This window comes from Syngnathus scovelli, chromosome 15 (assembly GCF_024217435.2).
Source record: "Syngnathus scovelli strain Florida chromosome 15, RoL_Ssco_1.2, whole genome shotgun sequence".
Taxonomy (NCBI): Eukaryota; Metazoa; Chordata; class Actinopteri; order Syngnathiformes; family Syngnathidae; genus Syngnathus; species Syngnathus scovelli.
This window is the reverse complement of record NC_090861.1, coordinates 14,080-31,382: the sequence shown is the minus strand read 5'-3', so window position 1 is coordinate 31,382 and position 17,303 is coordinate 14,080. Positions and strand designations below refer to the sequence as shown.

Below are 17,303 nucleotides of genomic sequence, written 5' to 3'. Positions count from 1 at the left end.
GCCAGCTTCCACCAGCTGGATAAAGCTGGTGGAAGAGGACCTGCTCAGAATCTGCTCTTAAGTCAAGCTTATTTCTACAGCCCTCAATCACAGAAAGGTCTCAAAGGGCTTCACGTGAGCACAGTTGAGAACGAGCAACTGATGGAAGACAAGGTGTTGCTCACAATCTGCTGGAGGGCCAAGACATACAAGGGCCTATCCATGTCTGATCAAAAGGTTTTCCTCCATTTTTGCTTTCCAAGTCCACTTGAAGCTAACGCCGGTCTCCTCAATATCACCCAAGTCATTTCGAGGCTGACCCCGTCAAGTTGTTGCTTGCCAATCAGGTCAAGTTGATGCTAACATTAAACAAAAGAAATGACACCAAATCTAGCTATACTTGTTGTTTATTTTTTAGATTTTATTTTTACTAGTTAAATCGATTCCATTCAATGACATTCATCTCCGTTTTTTTTAATAGTTCCGGGGCTACTTCGGTTCGATAATCCTGCAGTGTGAGCCAGGTTTTAGGCAAAGCAATAAGCGTTCCGGATCACTAGGGGGCGTCAAAGTCCTAATCCAGTTCGCCACTACGGCAATTAAGCATGAAAAAGAAGACGCGGCAACGGAACGCAAATATTCTTGGTGCAGTTCCGCGAGCGAACTTGAATTGCCAGCAGCATCGTCGTTAAAAGCACACAAATCCAACACAGAGCAAATCCGCACAGTGGGGAAGCTTGACAACTTGACGCTGCCAACATGCCCGAAAGTAAGTCGCCCTGTTAGCATGCCAGCTCTTAATGCTTGCTACGTGACCACCGCAACGCTAACGCTAGCCTGAGCTACCACGGTGCTGGCCAGCCGCTTTCTTGCTAAACCAGAAAAGTTGGAACTCGGGATGGACATGCCTTACGTACTCCATTTGTGCTTGCTAAATGATGTCTGTTTCAGGAAAGACGTAACGGACTTGAACGCTTGGGAAAAGATGAAAAACCATGGATGTAAATGTAATGGCTTCTGTAGTCCCACGCGACTCTGAAAGAGACGAGCGTTGGGTGTTGAAAATGGTTATATGGATGATTTTGACGAGTGGTTTTTTTTTTTATTATTATTTAAACAGCGAAAGTAAATGAGTAGTAGACGTGGAAACCAAGTGTGCTCCTCACGTGAGCGTTTTGTAGATTTACGCTAACGTGCGCATGTGAATGTGTTAACAGCGGAGAGTTATTCCAACCCTCTGGCTCCCGAGGGTCACGATGTGGATGACAGCAGATCAGCTGCTCAGTAAGTATTTACGCTCTTGGTCCTGACTCTAGTGCGCTAGTTCGTTAACAAAAGTGCGTGCACGCCCGTGTTTGTTTGCAGGTCAAAGTTGACCAATGATGACTTCAGGAAGTTGCTGATGACACCACGGGCCACACCTTCTTCAGCTCCACCCTCCAAGTCAAGGCATCATGAGTACGTCTCTGACACAATTGGACTCAAGCAATAGAAGCAAACAACACTCATAGTTGTATTTGAACATGAAACTACGTACGACAGCATAACTTGAACAGCGTAACATTATTCCTTTGTCACGACAAGAAGGTGACAATATGGCAGCTGCATGACTACAAGAGTGTAATATTGTCACGGCGTGACGGCATAACACACTACTGCATGATGATAGAGTGGCAACATAACTGCCAGCACTAACACATTCCTGTGCCTATTTTTTGTTTTGTTTACCCAGAATGCCAAGGGACTACAATGAGGATGAAGATCCCGCGGCAAGGAGGAGGAAGAAAAAGAGGTGGGATGGATTGTTCAAGCATCAATTCTTTTCACTCGATAACTGTCTAATTTGTGCGACCGTTAGCTACTACGCTAAGCTACGGCAGCAGGAGATGGAGCGCGAGCGCGAGCTGGCCGAGAAATACCGCGACCGGGCCCGAGAGCGGCGGGACGGCGTCAACAAGGACTACGAGGAGACAGAACTGATCAGCACCACCGCCAACTACCGAGCCGTCGGACCCTCGGCCGAGGCGTGAGTGCGCTTCTTGCCCTCCGCCGCGGTGGCGCGAGTCTCTCGCTTATATGCTAGCGCAACGCAGGGACAAGTCTGCGGCGGAGAAACGGCGTCAGCTGATCCAAGAGTCCAAGTTCTTGGGTGGTGACATGGAGCATACTCACTTGGTGAAAGGTCTGGATTTTGCTCTGCTGCAGAAGGTGAGGCGTGCACACATGCAAGATTTTCCCTCCAGCCGACTTCTCTATGGCGTTGACTCGATCACTGGAATAGTTTCTAATCGGTGGTATATGGTGCAACCTCGGCGTATGACCGCGGTGCGTCGAGCCTGTTCTCAAACCGAGGTCTTGAAAAGAAGAGAAATGCAATTCATTTCCCTGGACTCACCTCCCACAATGCAGCGCAGCTTTTGCGCACAGTGCGGAGCGGCGACCGTTTTGAAGCGCGGCGCCAATGGTGTTTAAAAATGAAAACTGCCAGCCAGGATGTCTGCCACCCCAAAAGCAAGGCACTGCTTTAGAGCGCGCTTTGCTTCCGTGCGTCAGGTGAGAGCTGAGATCAACAGCAAAGAGAAAGAAGAAGAAGATATGATGGAGAAGGTCCAGAAAGAAGCCAAGTAGGACCTCACACTCCCAACCTGGGTTATTGTCAATGATCTTGACGGCACTCTTTTTCTCCTTGCACGCGCGTGGCAGGAAAGACGTGGAACCGGAGGAGAAGATCGAGTTCAAGACTCGCCTAGGTGAGTTGAGCGTGCTCGCAAAGTTTTGCGTCGTGACGGGGCGCTGTGGGTGAAATACACATGGACTTCAATACACTGGCACCAGCCAGCCATATGATTACACGCTGCGACTCCAAAATGAACACACACAATATAATCTGTTGTACATTTTCAACTTGTGCTGGCTTTACGCCAACACTGGAGATTCATGACGATTGGCACATTTTTTCACAATGTCGTATTTATGGAGTGAGTGCCATTTGATGAAAGAAGACACTTTGTGACGACCAGGCCGCAATATCTATCGCATGGTGTTCCGCTCGGGCGCGCTGGAGCGCAACGAGCTGTTCCTGCCGGGCCGCATGGCGTACGTGGTGGACCTCGACGACGAGTTCACCGACACAGACATTCCCACCACGCTCATTCGCAGCAAAGCTGACTGTCCCAGTATGGAGGTACGTGTGTGCCCGATGTGCCGCGGGCGAGCCGCATCCTTCATCCGCCGTGCGTGTTTGTGTGTGCGCGACAGGCCCAGACCACGCTGAGCACCAATGACATCGTCATCTCCAAACTGACGCAGATCCTGTCTTACCTCCGCCAAGGAACTCGACACAAGAAGATCAAGAAGAAGGACAAAGGTGATTGTTTTCTTCCTTTTTTGCTCCCCCACACATTGCACAAGATAATGAACATTAAATGGCCATTTTTTTCTGTTCCAAATTTAGTCAAATATTCCACGTACAATCTCTTAAGGGACGGTGAAACAAGACATTTTATCCATTGTTTTCAATGATTTGGCCTCATGGGCCTCCCCAAATGCTTAATGCTAGTGCTAACGCCAAACGGGAAATGATGGACATCTACGTGGCGGCGGCGACGAGAGGGAGGCACGGCTGCATGATGATGACCTCACGCGCGCACGTACTTTGCTTGCAATGTCTTTCAGGCAAAGCGGATGAAAAAAGAGCTCCCGAAGCTGACATTGGGTCAGGAAGCAAATGCACGTTTGGGGCTTCCCTCTCCGTCCTTGTGTTGTCTCTACCGCTGTCAAAGTGTGTCCGTGCGTCTCGTGCGCAGCATTTTCGATGACATCGGGGACTACTTGCCGTCGGCGACGTCTTTGTCCAAACCTCACAAAGACAAAGAGAGACGACGAGACCGGGACCGAGATGACGAAAAGAAGCGAAAACACGCTTACTTTGACAAAGAGCAACAGGTTCGCGCACACGCACACAGATTTGAAGAAACATTCAGGTTCATGTACAAGCATGCACGTGCGCGCGCACACACACACACACGCACGCATCCATGCATACACCATGACCACACAGTAGCACATGAACATACGCAAACGCGCGTGTTCACACACACGCACGTGGTTGCACACACACGCACACACACACGCGCGCGCGCGCACACACACACACACACACACACACACACTGGAATGCTGTTTGACTGAATACAATACATCTGCTGTGTGTGTGTGTGTAGGTGGCGGAGGAGGCAGATACGGGTATGTGGCGCAGAATGGTCAACCTCCTTGCTCGCTAGCACGCTGGCTGGGATGAGACTCACAACGTGTTGTCGTGAAACAGGTCCAGGCTCGGTGCGGGATCAGCTCAAGTTGATCAATGAAAAGTTTGCAGGTACGGCGGGCAGCCAATGGCAGAGCAAGGATGCATATCCTTCTGTGGTGGCTGGCATGATGCAACAAGCTTGTGTGCGTTTTGCCCCGACCGATTGCGCGTGTCTCCTCCTTAACGCACGTCACGCCTTCTCAGAGGAAAGACGCTAAAGAACATCTGGGAGATTTCTTCGGCGGGTCCAACTCTTACGCCGAGTGTTACCCTGCTACGTAAGACACTCGCGCGTTAAACCGTGACGTAGCTCGCCGTCATTTGGGCCGCTTGCTTTCGACCGACCGTCAATTGTGCGTGCGTGCGGCCGTAGGATGGACGACCTGGCGGTAGACAGCGACGAAGAAGTGGACTACAGCAAGATGGACCAGGTGAGTTGCACGCTTTGCCATGTGCGCCCCTCTGTGCGTGATTTGGCACCACTCCACTGCGTGATGTGACCTTCCAGGGCAACAAGAAGGGGCCGCTGGGTCGCTGGGACTTTGACACTCAGGAGGAATATTCTGACTACATGAACAACAAGGAGGCACTGCCCAAGTACGTACGCACTGGCCAAAAGTGAACGCAGCCCTCACCTTTGGCTCATTTCTTTTTTGTTTGTTTCTACGTTTATTGTTGCCATTGAACCGCCGGCAGCAAAACGGGCCCGTCGCAATTTTCTCCTCGCGGGCGTGCAGTTGACCGGATCAGGTCGAGAACATTGAATAATCATCAAAAATTCAACTGTTCTTTTGGCTTTCCCCGAACGAGGGACAGTTGTTTTGCGTGCTCCCTCGCCTCACCTCGGTCAATGTATCCCCAATATGGCCGCCACGACGGACCCCGCCGAGGCTGTATTTATTCTGTGCCTGCACCCGCACCCCCACAGGGCGGCTTTCCAGTATGGCATCAAGATGTCGGAGGGCCGCAAGACTCGCCGCTTCAAGGAGACCAACGAGAAAGCCGAGCTGGACCGCCAGTGGAAGAAGATCAGCGCGGTGAGAAGACGCAGCGTCCGTTCTCCTCCTCAGCTGTCTTATCTCTCTGACGAGGTGCGTCTCTTCTGTTTCAGATCATCGAGAAGAGAAAGAAGATGGAGGCCGACGGGTGAGTCTCCTTAGCCACTACACAGGGCTCTCTCGCGCTCTGTGTTGAGAATTGCCCATGTAGTGAAAAGACATACCAAGTGCCGTAAATTCTACGATAACATGTCAGTGTTGTAATTCAAGAGCGTGCTCTGGAATATAACCCCACCCACTTCCATCTGAGTCATCCTTTCAGACCTAATCTATAGTGGAGTGTAGTATAGAGATTTGTACATAAATGAATGATTCCAAATGCATTCAGAGTTGTTGGCAGTCTCCAAATTTAGAGTCTGCGTTCCACAAAGGCCGCATGACGTCAGTTGTGGCGAGACCCGTGCGATCTTTGGAGCGGTCCTCTTTATGAGAATCTCTCGATCGTGTTCCCCAACAATCGGACCCCTACGAGACGCACAATGTTGACCCCAACGCCTTTTTTTTCCTTTTCTTTCCCACAGGGTGGATGTGAAGCGACCCAAATACTGAACTTTGTCCGTGGCTTGTTGTGTTTGATGAATCGCATTACTAATAGAATTTGTCGGTTTTATTCAAACAGGCGCACACGCAATCCATTTCATCTGATTAAAAAGAAAACTTATGTGACTTGGTGGATTTTGATTCTTTGGATTGTGTGTCTCACTTGTGAACGGTTTCAATTCCTACCTGTAGTTGTGGATCACGTGACCCACTCGTGTAAGCGTCTCAGTAATGATTATATACGTCAGGGGTGGGCAATTCCGGTCCTCAAGAGCTCCTCTGATCATTTGAATCAGGTGTGTTGCAAAAGGGTGACAGAAAACATGCACGACACCGGCCCTCGAGGACCGGAATTGCCCACCCCTGATATACGTGAATACAAAGGACTTGAAAGTGTTGAAATGAACTAAAGAAGTTTTGCGGGAGAGCTTCGTGTCAGAATTGCACGTGTTTTGGACATGCGCGTGAACTGGGCATGCGCACGCGGCCGCTGTGTGTCGGGATCGAGCACAAGGGTGCGCGCGCGCATGCGGCAAGATGGCTGCCGAAGATCTTCCGTCTGAGTTCGACGTCGTCATCGTAGGCACAGGTAAACGCTCCAACACCTTTTCAAAGTCATGTCCCGTGTGCGTGCGCGTGTCACCAAAGTGGCGTGGTGATTTAAAAACAGCACAATGTGTTTTGTCTTTGAAATAAGATAATAACTCGTCATTAGCTTATGGCTAACAGTCTGTTCACTTACAATAATCGTGGCTAGCGGACAAGCCCGTCACCTCGCCAATGACAGTGACTTGTCGTTGAGTCTATGGACCCTAATTTTAGTTTTCTTCAGAAACTACAGTTTCAGTAGACGGGACATTTCGTCATGTCATCTCCGCGCTGTGATGCTGACTTCACGCCGTGACGTCACGATGGCTCCGTTTTTGAATGCAGGGGCTAAATTATTAGTCCCAGCAAAGTCTGGATTTCATGCAATATTCAAGCATTGACTAAACCTACAGATTCAATTTGAAGTCTGATCCTTCAGCTGGACTCGCTCGGTATTGGCTCGTGCGTTGTCAGAAACACTGGGTTCGAGACAAAAACGAGCTTGTTGTGAAATCAACATCACGTTCTATTGGAAACGTCACAATCATTCTGACACATGGAGTTGGGCTAAGTCCTCGAAGTTTTGTCCAATGCCAGCTTCTCAATTTGTATTTTTTAAAAACTTGATATAGCCAATTGAAAAAGTAGTAAAACCAATTAGAGCGGTCGAAACAGGTGGACACCAAGCTTTCTAATAGCGGCCTCCTGTTCGATTGTCCAAGGTCTCACGGAGTCGGTGGTGGCGGCAGCTTGTTCGCGAGTGGGACAAAGAGTTCTTCACCTGGACACGTGAGTTTACAAATGTCCTATACCTCTTCACACGCACGCTGAGAGGATATCTGCACTTGCGTTTTAGGAGGAGTTACTACGCATCCAAGTGGGCTAGCTTCACTTTTAACGCATTGCTGTTGTGGCTCAAGGAACATCAGGTGAGTCCCCGCCGTTTCCTCGTTGGTTGTTTGCTGCGAGCGACGGGAAAGTTCACCCCGTGTGTTTGGGTTCCGGGTTGTATTTTTTTTTCTCCTTCAGGAGCAGCTGCAGGACGATGAGGTACAGGATTGGTCCAGTCTGGTGCAAGACAGGGAGGAGCCGATCTGTCTGTCAAATGCAGACTCCTCCATCAGGAACTTGCAGGTGTTGTGCTTTATCAGGTCAGCCTTTCTTTGACGCGATGATAGATTTAAGTTTCTTCTTTGGTGCTGTTGAAATTGGCATGATGGATTTTGTCAACGTTGTACCCAGCGAGGGAGATGACCAGGACCAGGAAGGGGAGAAGGAGGAAGAAGAGGTTGAACGCTTCGTAGAAGAAGAAAAACCAGAAGAACCACGTGCAGGTTAATTTGGCTGCACAGCTGTAATGCTAAAACCTGAAAATAACGAGATGCAACATTTCTATTTTTTTGTTTGTCAGAGTCGACGGAGCAAACGGCTGATGAGGGGCAAACGCAGAAAGATGAAGACTCGTGTGCAGGTTAATTGCGTGACTAACGTGAAATGTCATCGTTTTCAGCTTCCTTACGTTTGCTGTCACAGAGTTGACAGAGCCGACTGCTGACGTGCAGCAAAAGCAAGAAGAAGAGGTGGAGCAAGAGGAGGAAGTAAGGCGTCCGCAATGCTTAGCAGCCGCTGTCAGGTGACCTGAACGTCACAAGTTTTAATCTCATCACAGGGCCCAAACACACAAACGGCAGAGTCGGAGACGGCCGGCCAATCGGAGGTCAGGAGGAAGAAGATGACCTACGCCGACCTGCTCAAAGAAGGACGGAGGTTCAACATTGACCTCGTCTCCAAGGTAAATGTCTTGCTTTCCCCACAGATATCCAGAGAAGGAGAACAAATGTCAAGATGGACTTTGCAAGTCCACACATTGTAGCTTCAGGGGGCCAAAAAACGCAAAAAAAAAAAAAAAACCCGACAACTTTGAAACCGCACCCAATCGTGTCAAAGCCTCCCTAGCACTGCCGCGGTAATGTCGTAACAATCTGTACTTTACGCCATTCGTAATACTCGCTTATCGAGACGGATTCTTGACCATCGTCTCTACCCTTGATTTTATTTTATTTTTTTCTTAAGTTGATGTACGCGCGTGGCTCATTGGTGGACCTGCTCATCAAATCAAACGTCAGTCGTTATGCCGAATTCAAGAACGTCACCAGGATACTCACGTATCGCCACGGCAACGTGGAGCAGGTGCGTCGTCGTCTTTGAACACTTGGAACGCCGCTGTCCAAATGCCAAATGGAAGACGATTGCGGCGGTTGTCTTCGGTCAGGTGCCGTGCAGCCGAGCCGACGTGTTCGCCAGTCGCCAGCTGTCGATGGTGGAAAAGAGGAAGTTGATGCGTTTCCTGGCTTCCTGTCTGGAGGAAAAGGAGGAAGAGCTAAGCGGTGAGCCGCACGCATTTGCTTGCGCGGACGCCTCGTCATGCGCCACTGGCCCAAGCCAATTTAAGGGAAAAAAAAAAAAAACACTTTTCCAAGCGTGTCCTCTCTTAGCTTACAGCGCCCGCCCATATTCGGAGTTCCTACACGACCAGCAGCTGGGCGACAACCTGCAGCACTTCCTGCTGCACTCCATTGCCATGGTGACGGAGGACACGCCCACCCGGGACGGCCTGGCCTCCACGCGTCACTTCCTGCGCTGTTTGGGTCGCTACGGGAACACCCCCTTCCTGTTCCCCGTGTACGGCCTGGGCGAGATCCCGCAGTGCTTCTGCAGGTGATGGAGGGAGGGAGGAAGGAAGGCGGACGGACGGAGGAGGGGCGGCGCGGCACCGCGCCTGTCTGACCACCGTGTGCTTGACGTTCTAGGATGTCTGCTGTGTTTGGGGGTGTGTACTGCCTGAGGCATCCAATCCGTTGCCTGCTGCTGGACAAGACCGCCAACAGGTAGGTAGTCAGTCCCACCTCATCCGGCGGCTTGGCATGTTGCTGCTGTGGCCGAGTGTTTTTTTTTTTTGGGGGGGTTTTTGTCCTTTTTCCATCTCTGTTCATGAGGCTCGTCCCGTTCCAGGTGCACTGCGCTGATTGATGGCCGCGGCCAGCGAATCACCGCTAGCCATTTTGTGCTGGAAGATGGCTTCCTGCCCGCCCAGCTGAAGAGCGAGGCCACGCCCACCAGGTTTCGCTCCCCTGCTTTTTCTTTTTTCTTTCTGAGCAGCACATCCGCTGATGTTCACTCGATAGACTAAGCAAACAGCTCTTCGCAGTCCTGTCTACTTTCGGAAATGACATCCTTGTCGTTTACTTGCTTAAAATTGAACATGTTGATCTTAACTTGTGTGTCCCAATGCAGGTCCATTTCTCGAGGCGTCCTCATCACCGACCGCTCCATTCTGCCTGGCGACCAGCATCAGGTCACACGATCCCCCCCCCTCTCTCTCGCTCTCTCGCACTCACCCACGCTGTGTGCCAAATACCCGGTTGCAGTTTGCCGAACGAGTGCACTAACATGGCGGTGTGCTCTCGCGTGTTCAAAGGTCTCCTTGGTAACTATCCCACCGGTGGAGGCGGGACTTCCTGCTGTGAGGATGGTGGAGCTGTCGCCGTCCACCATGACGTGCGCCCCGGAAACATGTGAGCATCCATTTTCCTCCACAAGTTAAAAAAAAAAAAAAAAAAAGTCTAAGTCCAACCTGTGTGCTGTGCCTTCTCAGATTTAGTCCACCTCACCTGTCAGTCACTACTGGGCTCCGCCTACGAGGACTTGTCGCCCGTAGTGACGGCCATGTTCAACACCAGTCAGTCACCGGAGCAAAACTCGCGTCCCAGCGTCCTGTGGTGTTTCTACTTCAACATGGACCAGACCGGCACCACCCAAGTGGAGGATGGCGATCGGTTACCGTCTAACCTTCACACGTGCTCGGGACCGGATGCCGATCTGGGTCACGAGCATGCCATCAAGCAGGTAAAATACTTGTCTCATTTAGCATGTCATGAAATAATTGCTAAATTGCGTTTTATAAATAGAATAAGAAGATAATTTTTGCAGTATTCCACGACAAGTTTTATGATTATCGTAATGTTGTGCTTTCTCAGTCACTTAATTCCATAAAATGAAAGCGTTTTGCTCAAGTGAGGGTAATTTATCAAAGTAGATACTTGCAAGATTCATTTTTTGAATACATTTGTCATATTTAAATTGGTTGAAAAGTAATCATTTAAATGAAGTTGGAAACGTTTTTTAATTGTAAGAAAGCTAAATGAAAGCACTCTTTGGGCAAAACCGAAATGCGGACTAATACTTTGTGGTTAGGCCGAGGATATCTTCCACAAGATCGTCCCCGACCAGGATTTCTGTCCCCCCGCGCCCAATCCCGAAGACATCCTCTATGACGCTGAGGAGCCCGCCGAACTCCAAGAGCTGCAGCCGCCGCTTCGGGCCCAAAATGTGCAGTATTGATTTGGACCTGCCACACTTAATGGGGCTAAATGCTTTCCTATTTGTGTTTGGCTGAAAGAAATAAAACTCCCGCCCATAAAGTGAGCGAGCCCACTCGTTTGCTAGCCACGCGACCGCTTTGAAAGAACCTTGACTCGAAACGCCTGTTGTGGTTTAACACGTTTATTGTACAGAACACGTGAAGGTCGGCTTGCGTTTACAGTCTGCGTCCACGGCGTCCTCCCTTTCTGCGCGTCGAGTCTGACGGGATGGGGGTCACGTCCTCTGAAAGCACAAATACATGCGGCGTGAGCGGGCCACGGGTGTGAGCGGGCCACGGGTGTGAGCGAAACTGACCGATGCGTCCGATCTTCATGCCAGATCGCGCAAGGGCTCGGAGTGCAGACTGCGCTCCCGGTCCGGGCGTCTTGGTGCTGAAAGAGCAAAGCGTGCCTGTTCATATCATGAGCAACTGTGAACACTTACGGCCACGTGATTTATTTAAGAAAATGGAAAAAAAGCACCGCCGCAATGTTTTTCACCGGTCACAATAGTGCTAAAGCCGTCAAATATACGCAGCCACTGACCGGTTGCCGCCGGTGGCCCTGAGCTTGATGTGCAGAGCGGTGATGCCAAGCTCCTTGCAGCGCTGAGCCACGTCCTGTGCCGCCAGCATGGCAGCATAGGGGGACGACTCATCTCTGTCCGCCTTCACCTTCATGCCGCCCGTCACGCGACAGATGGTCTCCCTGAGGACAGAGGCGGGTGGTCGGTAATGCGTAAAGTGCGCGTGCAATGAGGACAACTTACTTCCCGGAGAGGTCCGTGACGTGCACGAAGGTGTCGTTGAAAGAGGCAAAAATGTGGCAGACGCCAAAGACGTTCTCCCCTTCTGCCACTTGAGGTCCCAAACTGATCACCTGCTCCTCCTTCTTCTCTTTGCCTTTGCGCGGTGCCATCTCGTCTAGCCACAAGCACAAAAACGGTCATACATTCGAAAATTGCGATTCGGTGACGCCGCGCATCCTGGCGATCGTCCGGAGAGAAATGGTCGCAAGAATCTAATCTGTATTGGGAAGTTCTCCCGATGGTTTGGTACTCTTCAAAGAAGCAGCTTTGTTTTTGTTCGGTATTTTGCATTGTGGGACGCATGACGTCAACGGTCATCTTGTAATGCTGTTCGACTCTGGAGCCAGCCCCACTTGAGTAGTTAGCTTTAAGAAGGCTACAGATGCACACAATCAAAACAAGGCCTGCATCGAATTTCAAACGCCGAACCCAAATTTAATCATCTTATGTCACCTTAAAGACAAACAACCGAGCGGCTTGTAGTCCATTTGAAAACACCGCGAGCGAACAATATCAACGCGACGGCCAAACGGGGAAGGCGTCCAAGCTTGTAAATGAGCACGCCCACGGCAACAATTTAAGGCCGTCAAGAGAGACAAAGTAAGATTAAGTCAACACGATGCCAAACAAAGTGCCGATGGACTCAAATAAATTAGATTGGGACGGATGGACTAAGAGACGAGCTCTCACCTCCGCCTTTCACTCCTTGAATTCCAGCTAGAAAAGACAGTCGCAAGTGTTTCCGGGGTTAAAGTTGACGTGGCAAAGTGACGGCTCGCTGTTGCCTCCTGGTGGCGGGGAGACTCAGCTGCACGTCAAATGAAAACGGAACTACAGTTGCAGTTTTTTTTCTATATATGAATGTGAAATGATTACTTTGAGTATCTTGCCAATATAATCAAGTCCCAGTTTCTCGGGTCTATTTTAATATGTGCATGCTCCTAATTCTGTGTCGTTGTCTTGCAAAAATTTTGAATGAGACAAATCTGCCAATGCATTCAAATGTGTCTTTGAAAGGTAATCCTGTAGCACTTAATGGTATTTTTAAACACGTTTCTGGTACTTGCGGAAAAATGAAAATGAGATGTTGTTCGGGGCGTCGAACTCGCCACATCACGCGCGGTAAGCGGACGTGTTATCTACTGCGCTATTACGTGAGGACGGAAGTCTGCAAGTTTACAAAATAAAACAGGTCTTTTGGTCCGGACCAAACTGAAATATTTTTCTCGTCTGAATGAACCCTGAGATAAGATATCCTTAATAATATAACAATAAAAGTCATATTAAGGTATATACATACAGACAAGGGACAAAAGTGGCAAGTGGCTCGCAACACGGAAGTAGGAAGTGGATACGCTGTTCGAATATTAAGGTATATACATACAGACAAGGGAGAAAATAAAAAGTGCTAAGACGGGCGTCGAACGCGTAACATCATGCATAAGAGGTGGACATTCTAACCAGTACGCCATTATGTCAACGCATTAAAATATCATATATTCTGAAGCTGTATGCCATAATCAGCAATATTAAAATAATCAAAGGCTTGCAATATTTCAGTTGATTTTTAATGAATCCAGAATGTATGACATTTTTGTTTTTTTTAATTATATTACAGAAAATAAAGAACTTTATCACAATATTCTAATATTGTGAGACAGCCCTGTACATACAGACAAGGGAGAAAAGAAAGAGTGCTGAGACGAGCGTCGAACCCGCAACATCATGCTTAAAAGGTGGATATGTTAACCGGTGCGCCATTATGTCAACGCAGAATCACCTAAAGTCTACTAAACAAAACAGCGGTCGCTATATGACGTCGGCCACGTCGCAGTCACGTGACGCGCACATGACGTGGGCGGAACTTGCGCCGAAATCCAAATCCGTGGGCAGAGTTAACTTGTTTAAAAGGGAGTGGGCAGAAGACTTATTTAATTTATTTAAATATATTTTGAGTGTGCACCATTATGTCAACGCATAACTGTAAGTCTACTAAACAAAACGGCGGTTGCTATATGACGTCTGCCACGTCGCAGTCATGTGACGCGGAAATGACGCCAATGGGCGGAAGTTCCGCCAAAATTCAAATCCATGGGCGTGGCTTTCGACAGGAAGTAGGAATCCGGCAATGGCGGTGAACGAGACACAGCGGATAGTAACACGACGACGAACAAGAGAAATATTTCTATTTTCTGCTTGCAACTCGACCGTCTAGAGCGTACACGGTAAATACAACTCATTGTTTTTAAAAAGAAGTACTTTTGTAGCCCTGAAAAGCGAGTGAGTGTGGCGGGGGTGGGGGGGGGGGCATCCTCGAACTCGGCGTCTGCTACCAGCCACAAACGCCGAATTTCGACGATTCTTCCTGGTCAACGGTTATAAATGATTGTGTTGATTTAAAAAGAAAAACTATATTTAACTCTACTTTTAACTTTGCCGTTTTACATAAGCGGGTATTACGTCGCAGTCATGTGCCGCGGAAATGACGTCAATAGGCGGGAAATTCAAATGTGTGGGCGGGGCTTTCAACAATGGTAGCGAACGAGAGACAGTGGATAGTAACACGACGACTAACAAGAGAAATATTTTTATTTTCTGCTTGCAACTGGACCGTCTAGAGCGTACATGGTAAATACAACTCATTGTGGTTAAAGAGATTTACTTTTGTATAGTTTGACTAAAGTTGTCGATGTAGCTAGCGTTCACTGTGTAATAGCTATGTGTAACTAACCCTAGCTGAAACGTAGTCGCGTTGCCTTGTATCTGTGAATGTCTTGAGGGTAAATGTTAATGCTTAATTTCATTCCTTTAGGTTACATGGTGTTTGTTGGCTGTATGTTTTCCACTGTAAGAAGAATGAATATACACATCAGTTGGAGGCTCGCATCATTGACCAGGCGCTACAATGGTGAGTAGCCCTTTCTTCCTCCATTTATGTTAAACACCTCCTATTTCACAGTAATTGATTTAACACATAACCATAAGTAAATTGTGTGTGGGCATTCTCAATTTAACATGTGTGATTATACTGCCTAATCTGTCACTGAGTATATTGTTGCAAAGTAATATAAGAAATGATCCAAAGTTGTAATTCAGAATAGTTTTCAAAAGACGACCATTAGAATTATATACAAATCTGATTACCCTGAACATAACAAGTAATTTATTAAAATCACAAATTCTTCTAGATTCAAAGATTTGGTCAGACTGCTCAAATGATGCCTAACAGTAATTCATGTAACACATAACCATAAGTAAATTGAGTGTGGGCACTCTCTAGTTAACATATGTGATTATACTGCCTAATCTCTTACCGAGTATGTTGTTGCAAAGTAATATAAGAAAAGATCCAAAGTAGTAATCCAGTGTTTAATATGTTCTCTCAGGGCTCAAGTCAAGATTTGGCACCATCATGAGGTGAAATTTGGAATTGCAGCACATCCAATTTTGCCTGGGAACAAACCGATTAAATAAGTCTTCTTGCCAATCCTTCCCAATTTTGCCAGGGAACAAAAATAGATTAAATAAACTAAATAAGTTTTACTTCTTCCCATTAAATGAGTTTAATACGTCCTATCAGGTCTCAAGTCAAGATTTGGCACCGTACTTTTTTGAAATTTGCAATTGCAGCAAATCCAATTTTGCCAGGGAAGAAAAATAGTCTTACATGTTCCCATTAAATAAATTAACTAAGTCTTGCTTGTTCCCACTCCTTTTGAAAAAAGTAGTTTAAAACGAGGGCCCCTCCCTCAACCTTTAACCCGAACGAGCCCCAAGCCCGCACGTCACATTGTGTTGTATCTGCGAATGTTGCTTGAGGCCAAATGTTAAAGTTTTCTTTCATTCCTTTAGGTTCTACGGTGTTGGTCGGCTGTACGTTTTCCACTGTAAGAAGGATAAAAGTCCAACGGTTGGATGTTGGCGAAGACGTCTCCGGTGAGTCCTTCCTTCCTTTTTATTCATTGGAAGTCACAGACAACAATAGATAAAGTAACACAATGTTAGAGGTAACTACATTTGTCTTAAATTGGATAGATTACTTCTTCCCACACCATTTCAAACAAGTAAACTGGCCATTTTGTGTGTTTATACCTAGTACTTATACAGTCATAATTTAAATGAACAAATAAGATTCATTCACTCACCCACTCACTCATTCATTCAGAAGATCCAAAGTTGTGTGTGCTGTGTAATTGAGAATAGATCTCATGTTACTCCACTTGCTCATATGACCAACTTCTATCAAATTAGCTATTAATACGTCCCATCAGGTCTCAAGTCAATATTTGGAACCGTAATTTGTCGAAATTTGCAATTGCAGCAAATCCAATTTTGCCTGGGAACAAAAATATATTAAACTAAATAATTCTTCTTCCCATTTAAATAAATGAAATAAGTCTTTTCTTCCTAGTCCTTTTTAAACAAGTAAACTGGCCATTTTTTGCAGTCGTGTTTATGTTCATACTTAATATTTATCCAAAATCATAATTGAAATGACTTCATTCATTCATTTTTGAAATTTGGAATTCCACCATATCCATTTTTCCCATTAAATAAATAAGTTTTACTTTTTCCGTTTAAATAAATGAAATAAGTCTTACTTCCCACTCTTTTTCAAACAAGTAAACTGCCCATTTTGTGTAGTATATTTTCTGTTTATACCTGGTATTTATACAAAATCATAATTAAAATGATTTAACTAACAATTAAGTTAATGAACTTATTCAAAAGAGTCTTTAATATGTCCTATTAAGTATAATATTAAGATTTGTCACCATCCTTAGGTATAATTTGGATTTGCAGCAAATCAAATAGACAAACGCGTTGGCCAAGTTATTTTAAAAGAGCATGTGGGGTGATGTGATGTCTTTTTTGGGATGATGTTTTGCATTTGTGATGTCATACTCTGTTTTTTGTGATGTCATATTTTTGGTTCGTTAGGCTAGGTGCTAGAGGCTAGGTGCTAGAGGCTAGGTGCTAGAGGCTAGGTGCTAGAGGCTAGGTGCTAGAGGCTAGGTGCTAGAGGCTAAGGTCTAGGTGCTAAGGTCTAGGTGCTAAGGTCTAGGTGCTAAGGTCTAGGTGCTAAGGTCTAGGTGCTAGAGGCTAGAGGTTAGGTGCTAGAAGCTAGGTGCTAGAGGCTAGAGGTTAGGTGCTAGAAGCTAGGTGCTAGTGGCTAATGTGGTTAGGTGCTAAGGTCTAATGTGGTTTGGTGCTAAGGTCTAATGTGGTTTGGTGCTAAGGTCTAATGTGGTTTGGTGCTAAGGTTTAATGTGGTTTGGTGCTAAGGTCTAATGTGGTTTGGTGCTAAGGTCTAATGTGGTTTGGTGCTAAGGTCTAACGTGGTTTGGTGCTAAGGTCTAACGTGGTTTGGTGCTAAGGTCTAATGTGGTTTGGTGCTAAGGTCTAATGTGGTTTGGTGCTAAGGTCTAATGTGGTTAGGTGCTAAGGTCTAATGTGGTTTGGTGCTAAGGTCTAATGTGGTTTGGTGCTAAGGTCTAATGTGGTTTGGTGCTAAGGTCTAATGTGGTTAGGTGCTAAGGTCTAATGTGGTTAGGTGCTAAGGTCTAATGTGGTTTGGTGCTAAGGTCTAATTGTGCTAG

At 47.1% G+C, this 17,303-nt stretch overlaps 3 protein-coding genes and 1 long non-coding RNA gene across 4 annotated transcripts; 3 read left to right on the top strand and 1 right to left on the bottom strand.

Annotated features, from left to right (window-relative positions):
• The first annotated feature begins 571 nt into the window (after nucleotides 1–571).
• On the top strand, nucleotides 572–6,012 carry ik (IK cytokine). Its single transcript, XM_049741902.2, has 20 exons — nucleotides 572–748; nucleotides 1,197–1,263; nucleotides 1,345–1,437; nucleotides 1,712–1,771; nucleotides 1,838–2,005; nucleotides 2,073–2,187; nucleotides 2,533–2,603; nucleotides 2,683–2,729; nucleotides 3,000–3,163; nucleotides 3,238–3,346; nucleotides 3,655–3,694; nucleotides 3,786–3,924; nucleotides 4,203–4,224; nucleotides 4,307–4,391; nucleotides 4,483–4,566; nucleotides 4,662–4,719; nucleotides 4,797–4,885; nucleotides 5,217–5,325; nucleotides 5,400–5,434; nucleotides 5,868–6,012. The coding sequence occupies exons 1-20, from the start codon at nucleotides 739–741 to the stop codon at nucleotides 5,893–5,895; spliced, it is 1,593 nt and encodes a 530-aa protein (XP_049597859.1). The 5' UTR covers nucleotides 572–738; the 3' UTR covers nucleotides 5,896–6,012.
• Nucleotides 6,013–6,268: 256 nt separating this feature from the next.
• Nucleotides 6,269–10,959, top strand: chm (CHM Rab escort protein). Its single transcript, XM_049741901.2, has 17 exons — nucleotides 6,269–6,475; nucleotides 7,197–7,263; nucleotides 7,331–7,403; nucleotides 7,504–7,625; nucleotides 7,717–7,808; nucleotides 7,886–7,945; nucleotides 8,008–8,072; nucleotides 8,144–8,266; nucleotides 8,548–8,664; nucleotides 8,747–8,861; nucleotides 8,970–9,192; nucleotides 9,285–9,362; nucleotides 9,487–9,594; nucleotides 9,769–9,829; nucleotides 9,953–10,049; nucleotides 10,130–10,380; nucleotides 10,729–10,959. The coding sequence occupies exons 1-17, from the start codon at nucleotides 6,424–6,426 to the stop codon at nucleotides 10,873–10,875; spliced, it is 1,851 nt and encodes a 616-aa protein (XP_049597858.1). The 5' UTR covers nucleotides 6,269–6,423; the 3' UTR covers nucleotides 10,876–10,959.
• Nucleotides 10,960–11,021: 62 nt separating this feature from the next.
• Nucleotides 11,022–12,561, bottom strand: rps14 (ribosomal protein S14). Its single transcript, XM_049741903.1, has 5 exons — nucleotides 12,394–12,561; nucleotides 11,665–11,818; nucleotides 11,442–11,603; nucleotides 11,212–11,288; nucleotides 11,022–11,139 (listed from the first exon to the last, which is right to left on the bottom strand). The coding sequence occupies exons 2-5, from the start codon at nucleotides 11,811–11,813 to the stop codon at nucleotides 11,072–11,074; spliced, it is 456 nt and encodes a 151-aa protein (XP_049597860.1). The 5' UTR covers nucleotides 11,814–11,818; nucleotides 12,394–12,561; the 3' UTR covers nucleotides 11,022–11,071.
• A 1,245-nt stretch (nucleotides 12,562–13,806) lies between these two features.
• On the top strand, nucleotides 13,807–17,003 carry LOC125982092 (uncharacterized). The gene is made up of 3 exons (XR_007486262.2): nucleotides 13,807–13,928; nucleotides 14,516–14,611; nucleotides 15,556–17,003. It is a non-coding gene; the product is annotated as an uncharacterized lncRNA (long non-coding RNA).
• Nucleotides 17,004–17,303: the final 300 nt, after the last annotated feature.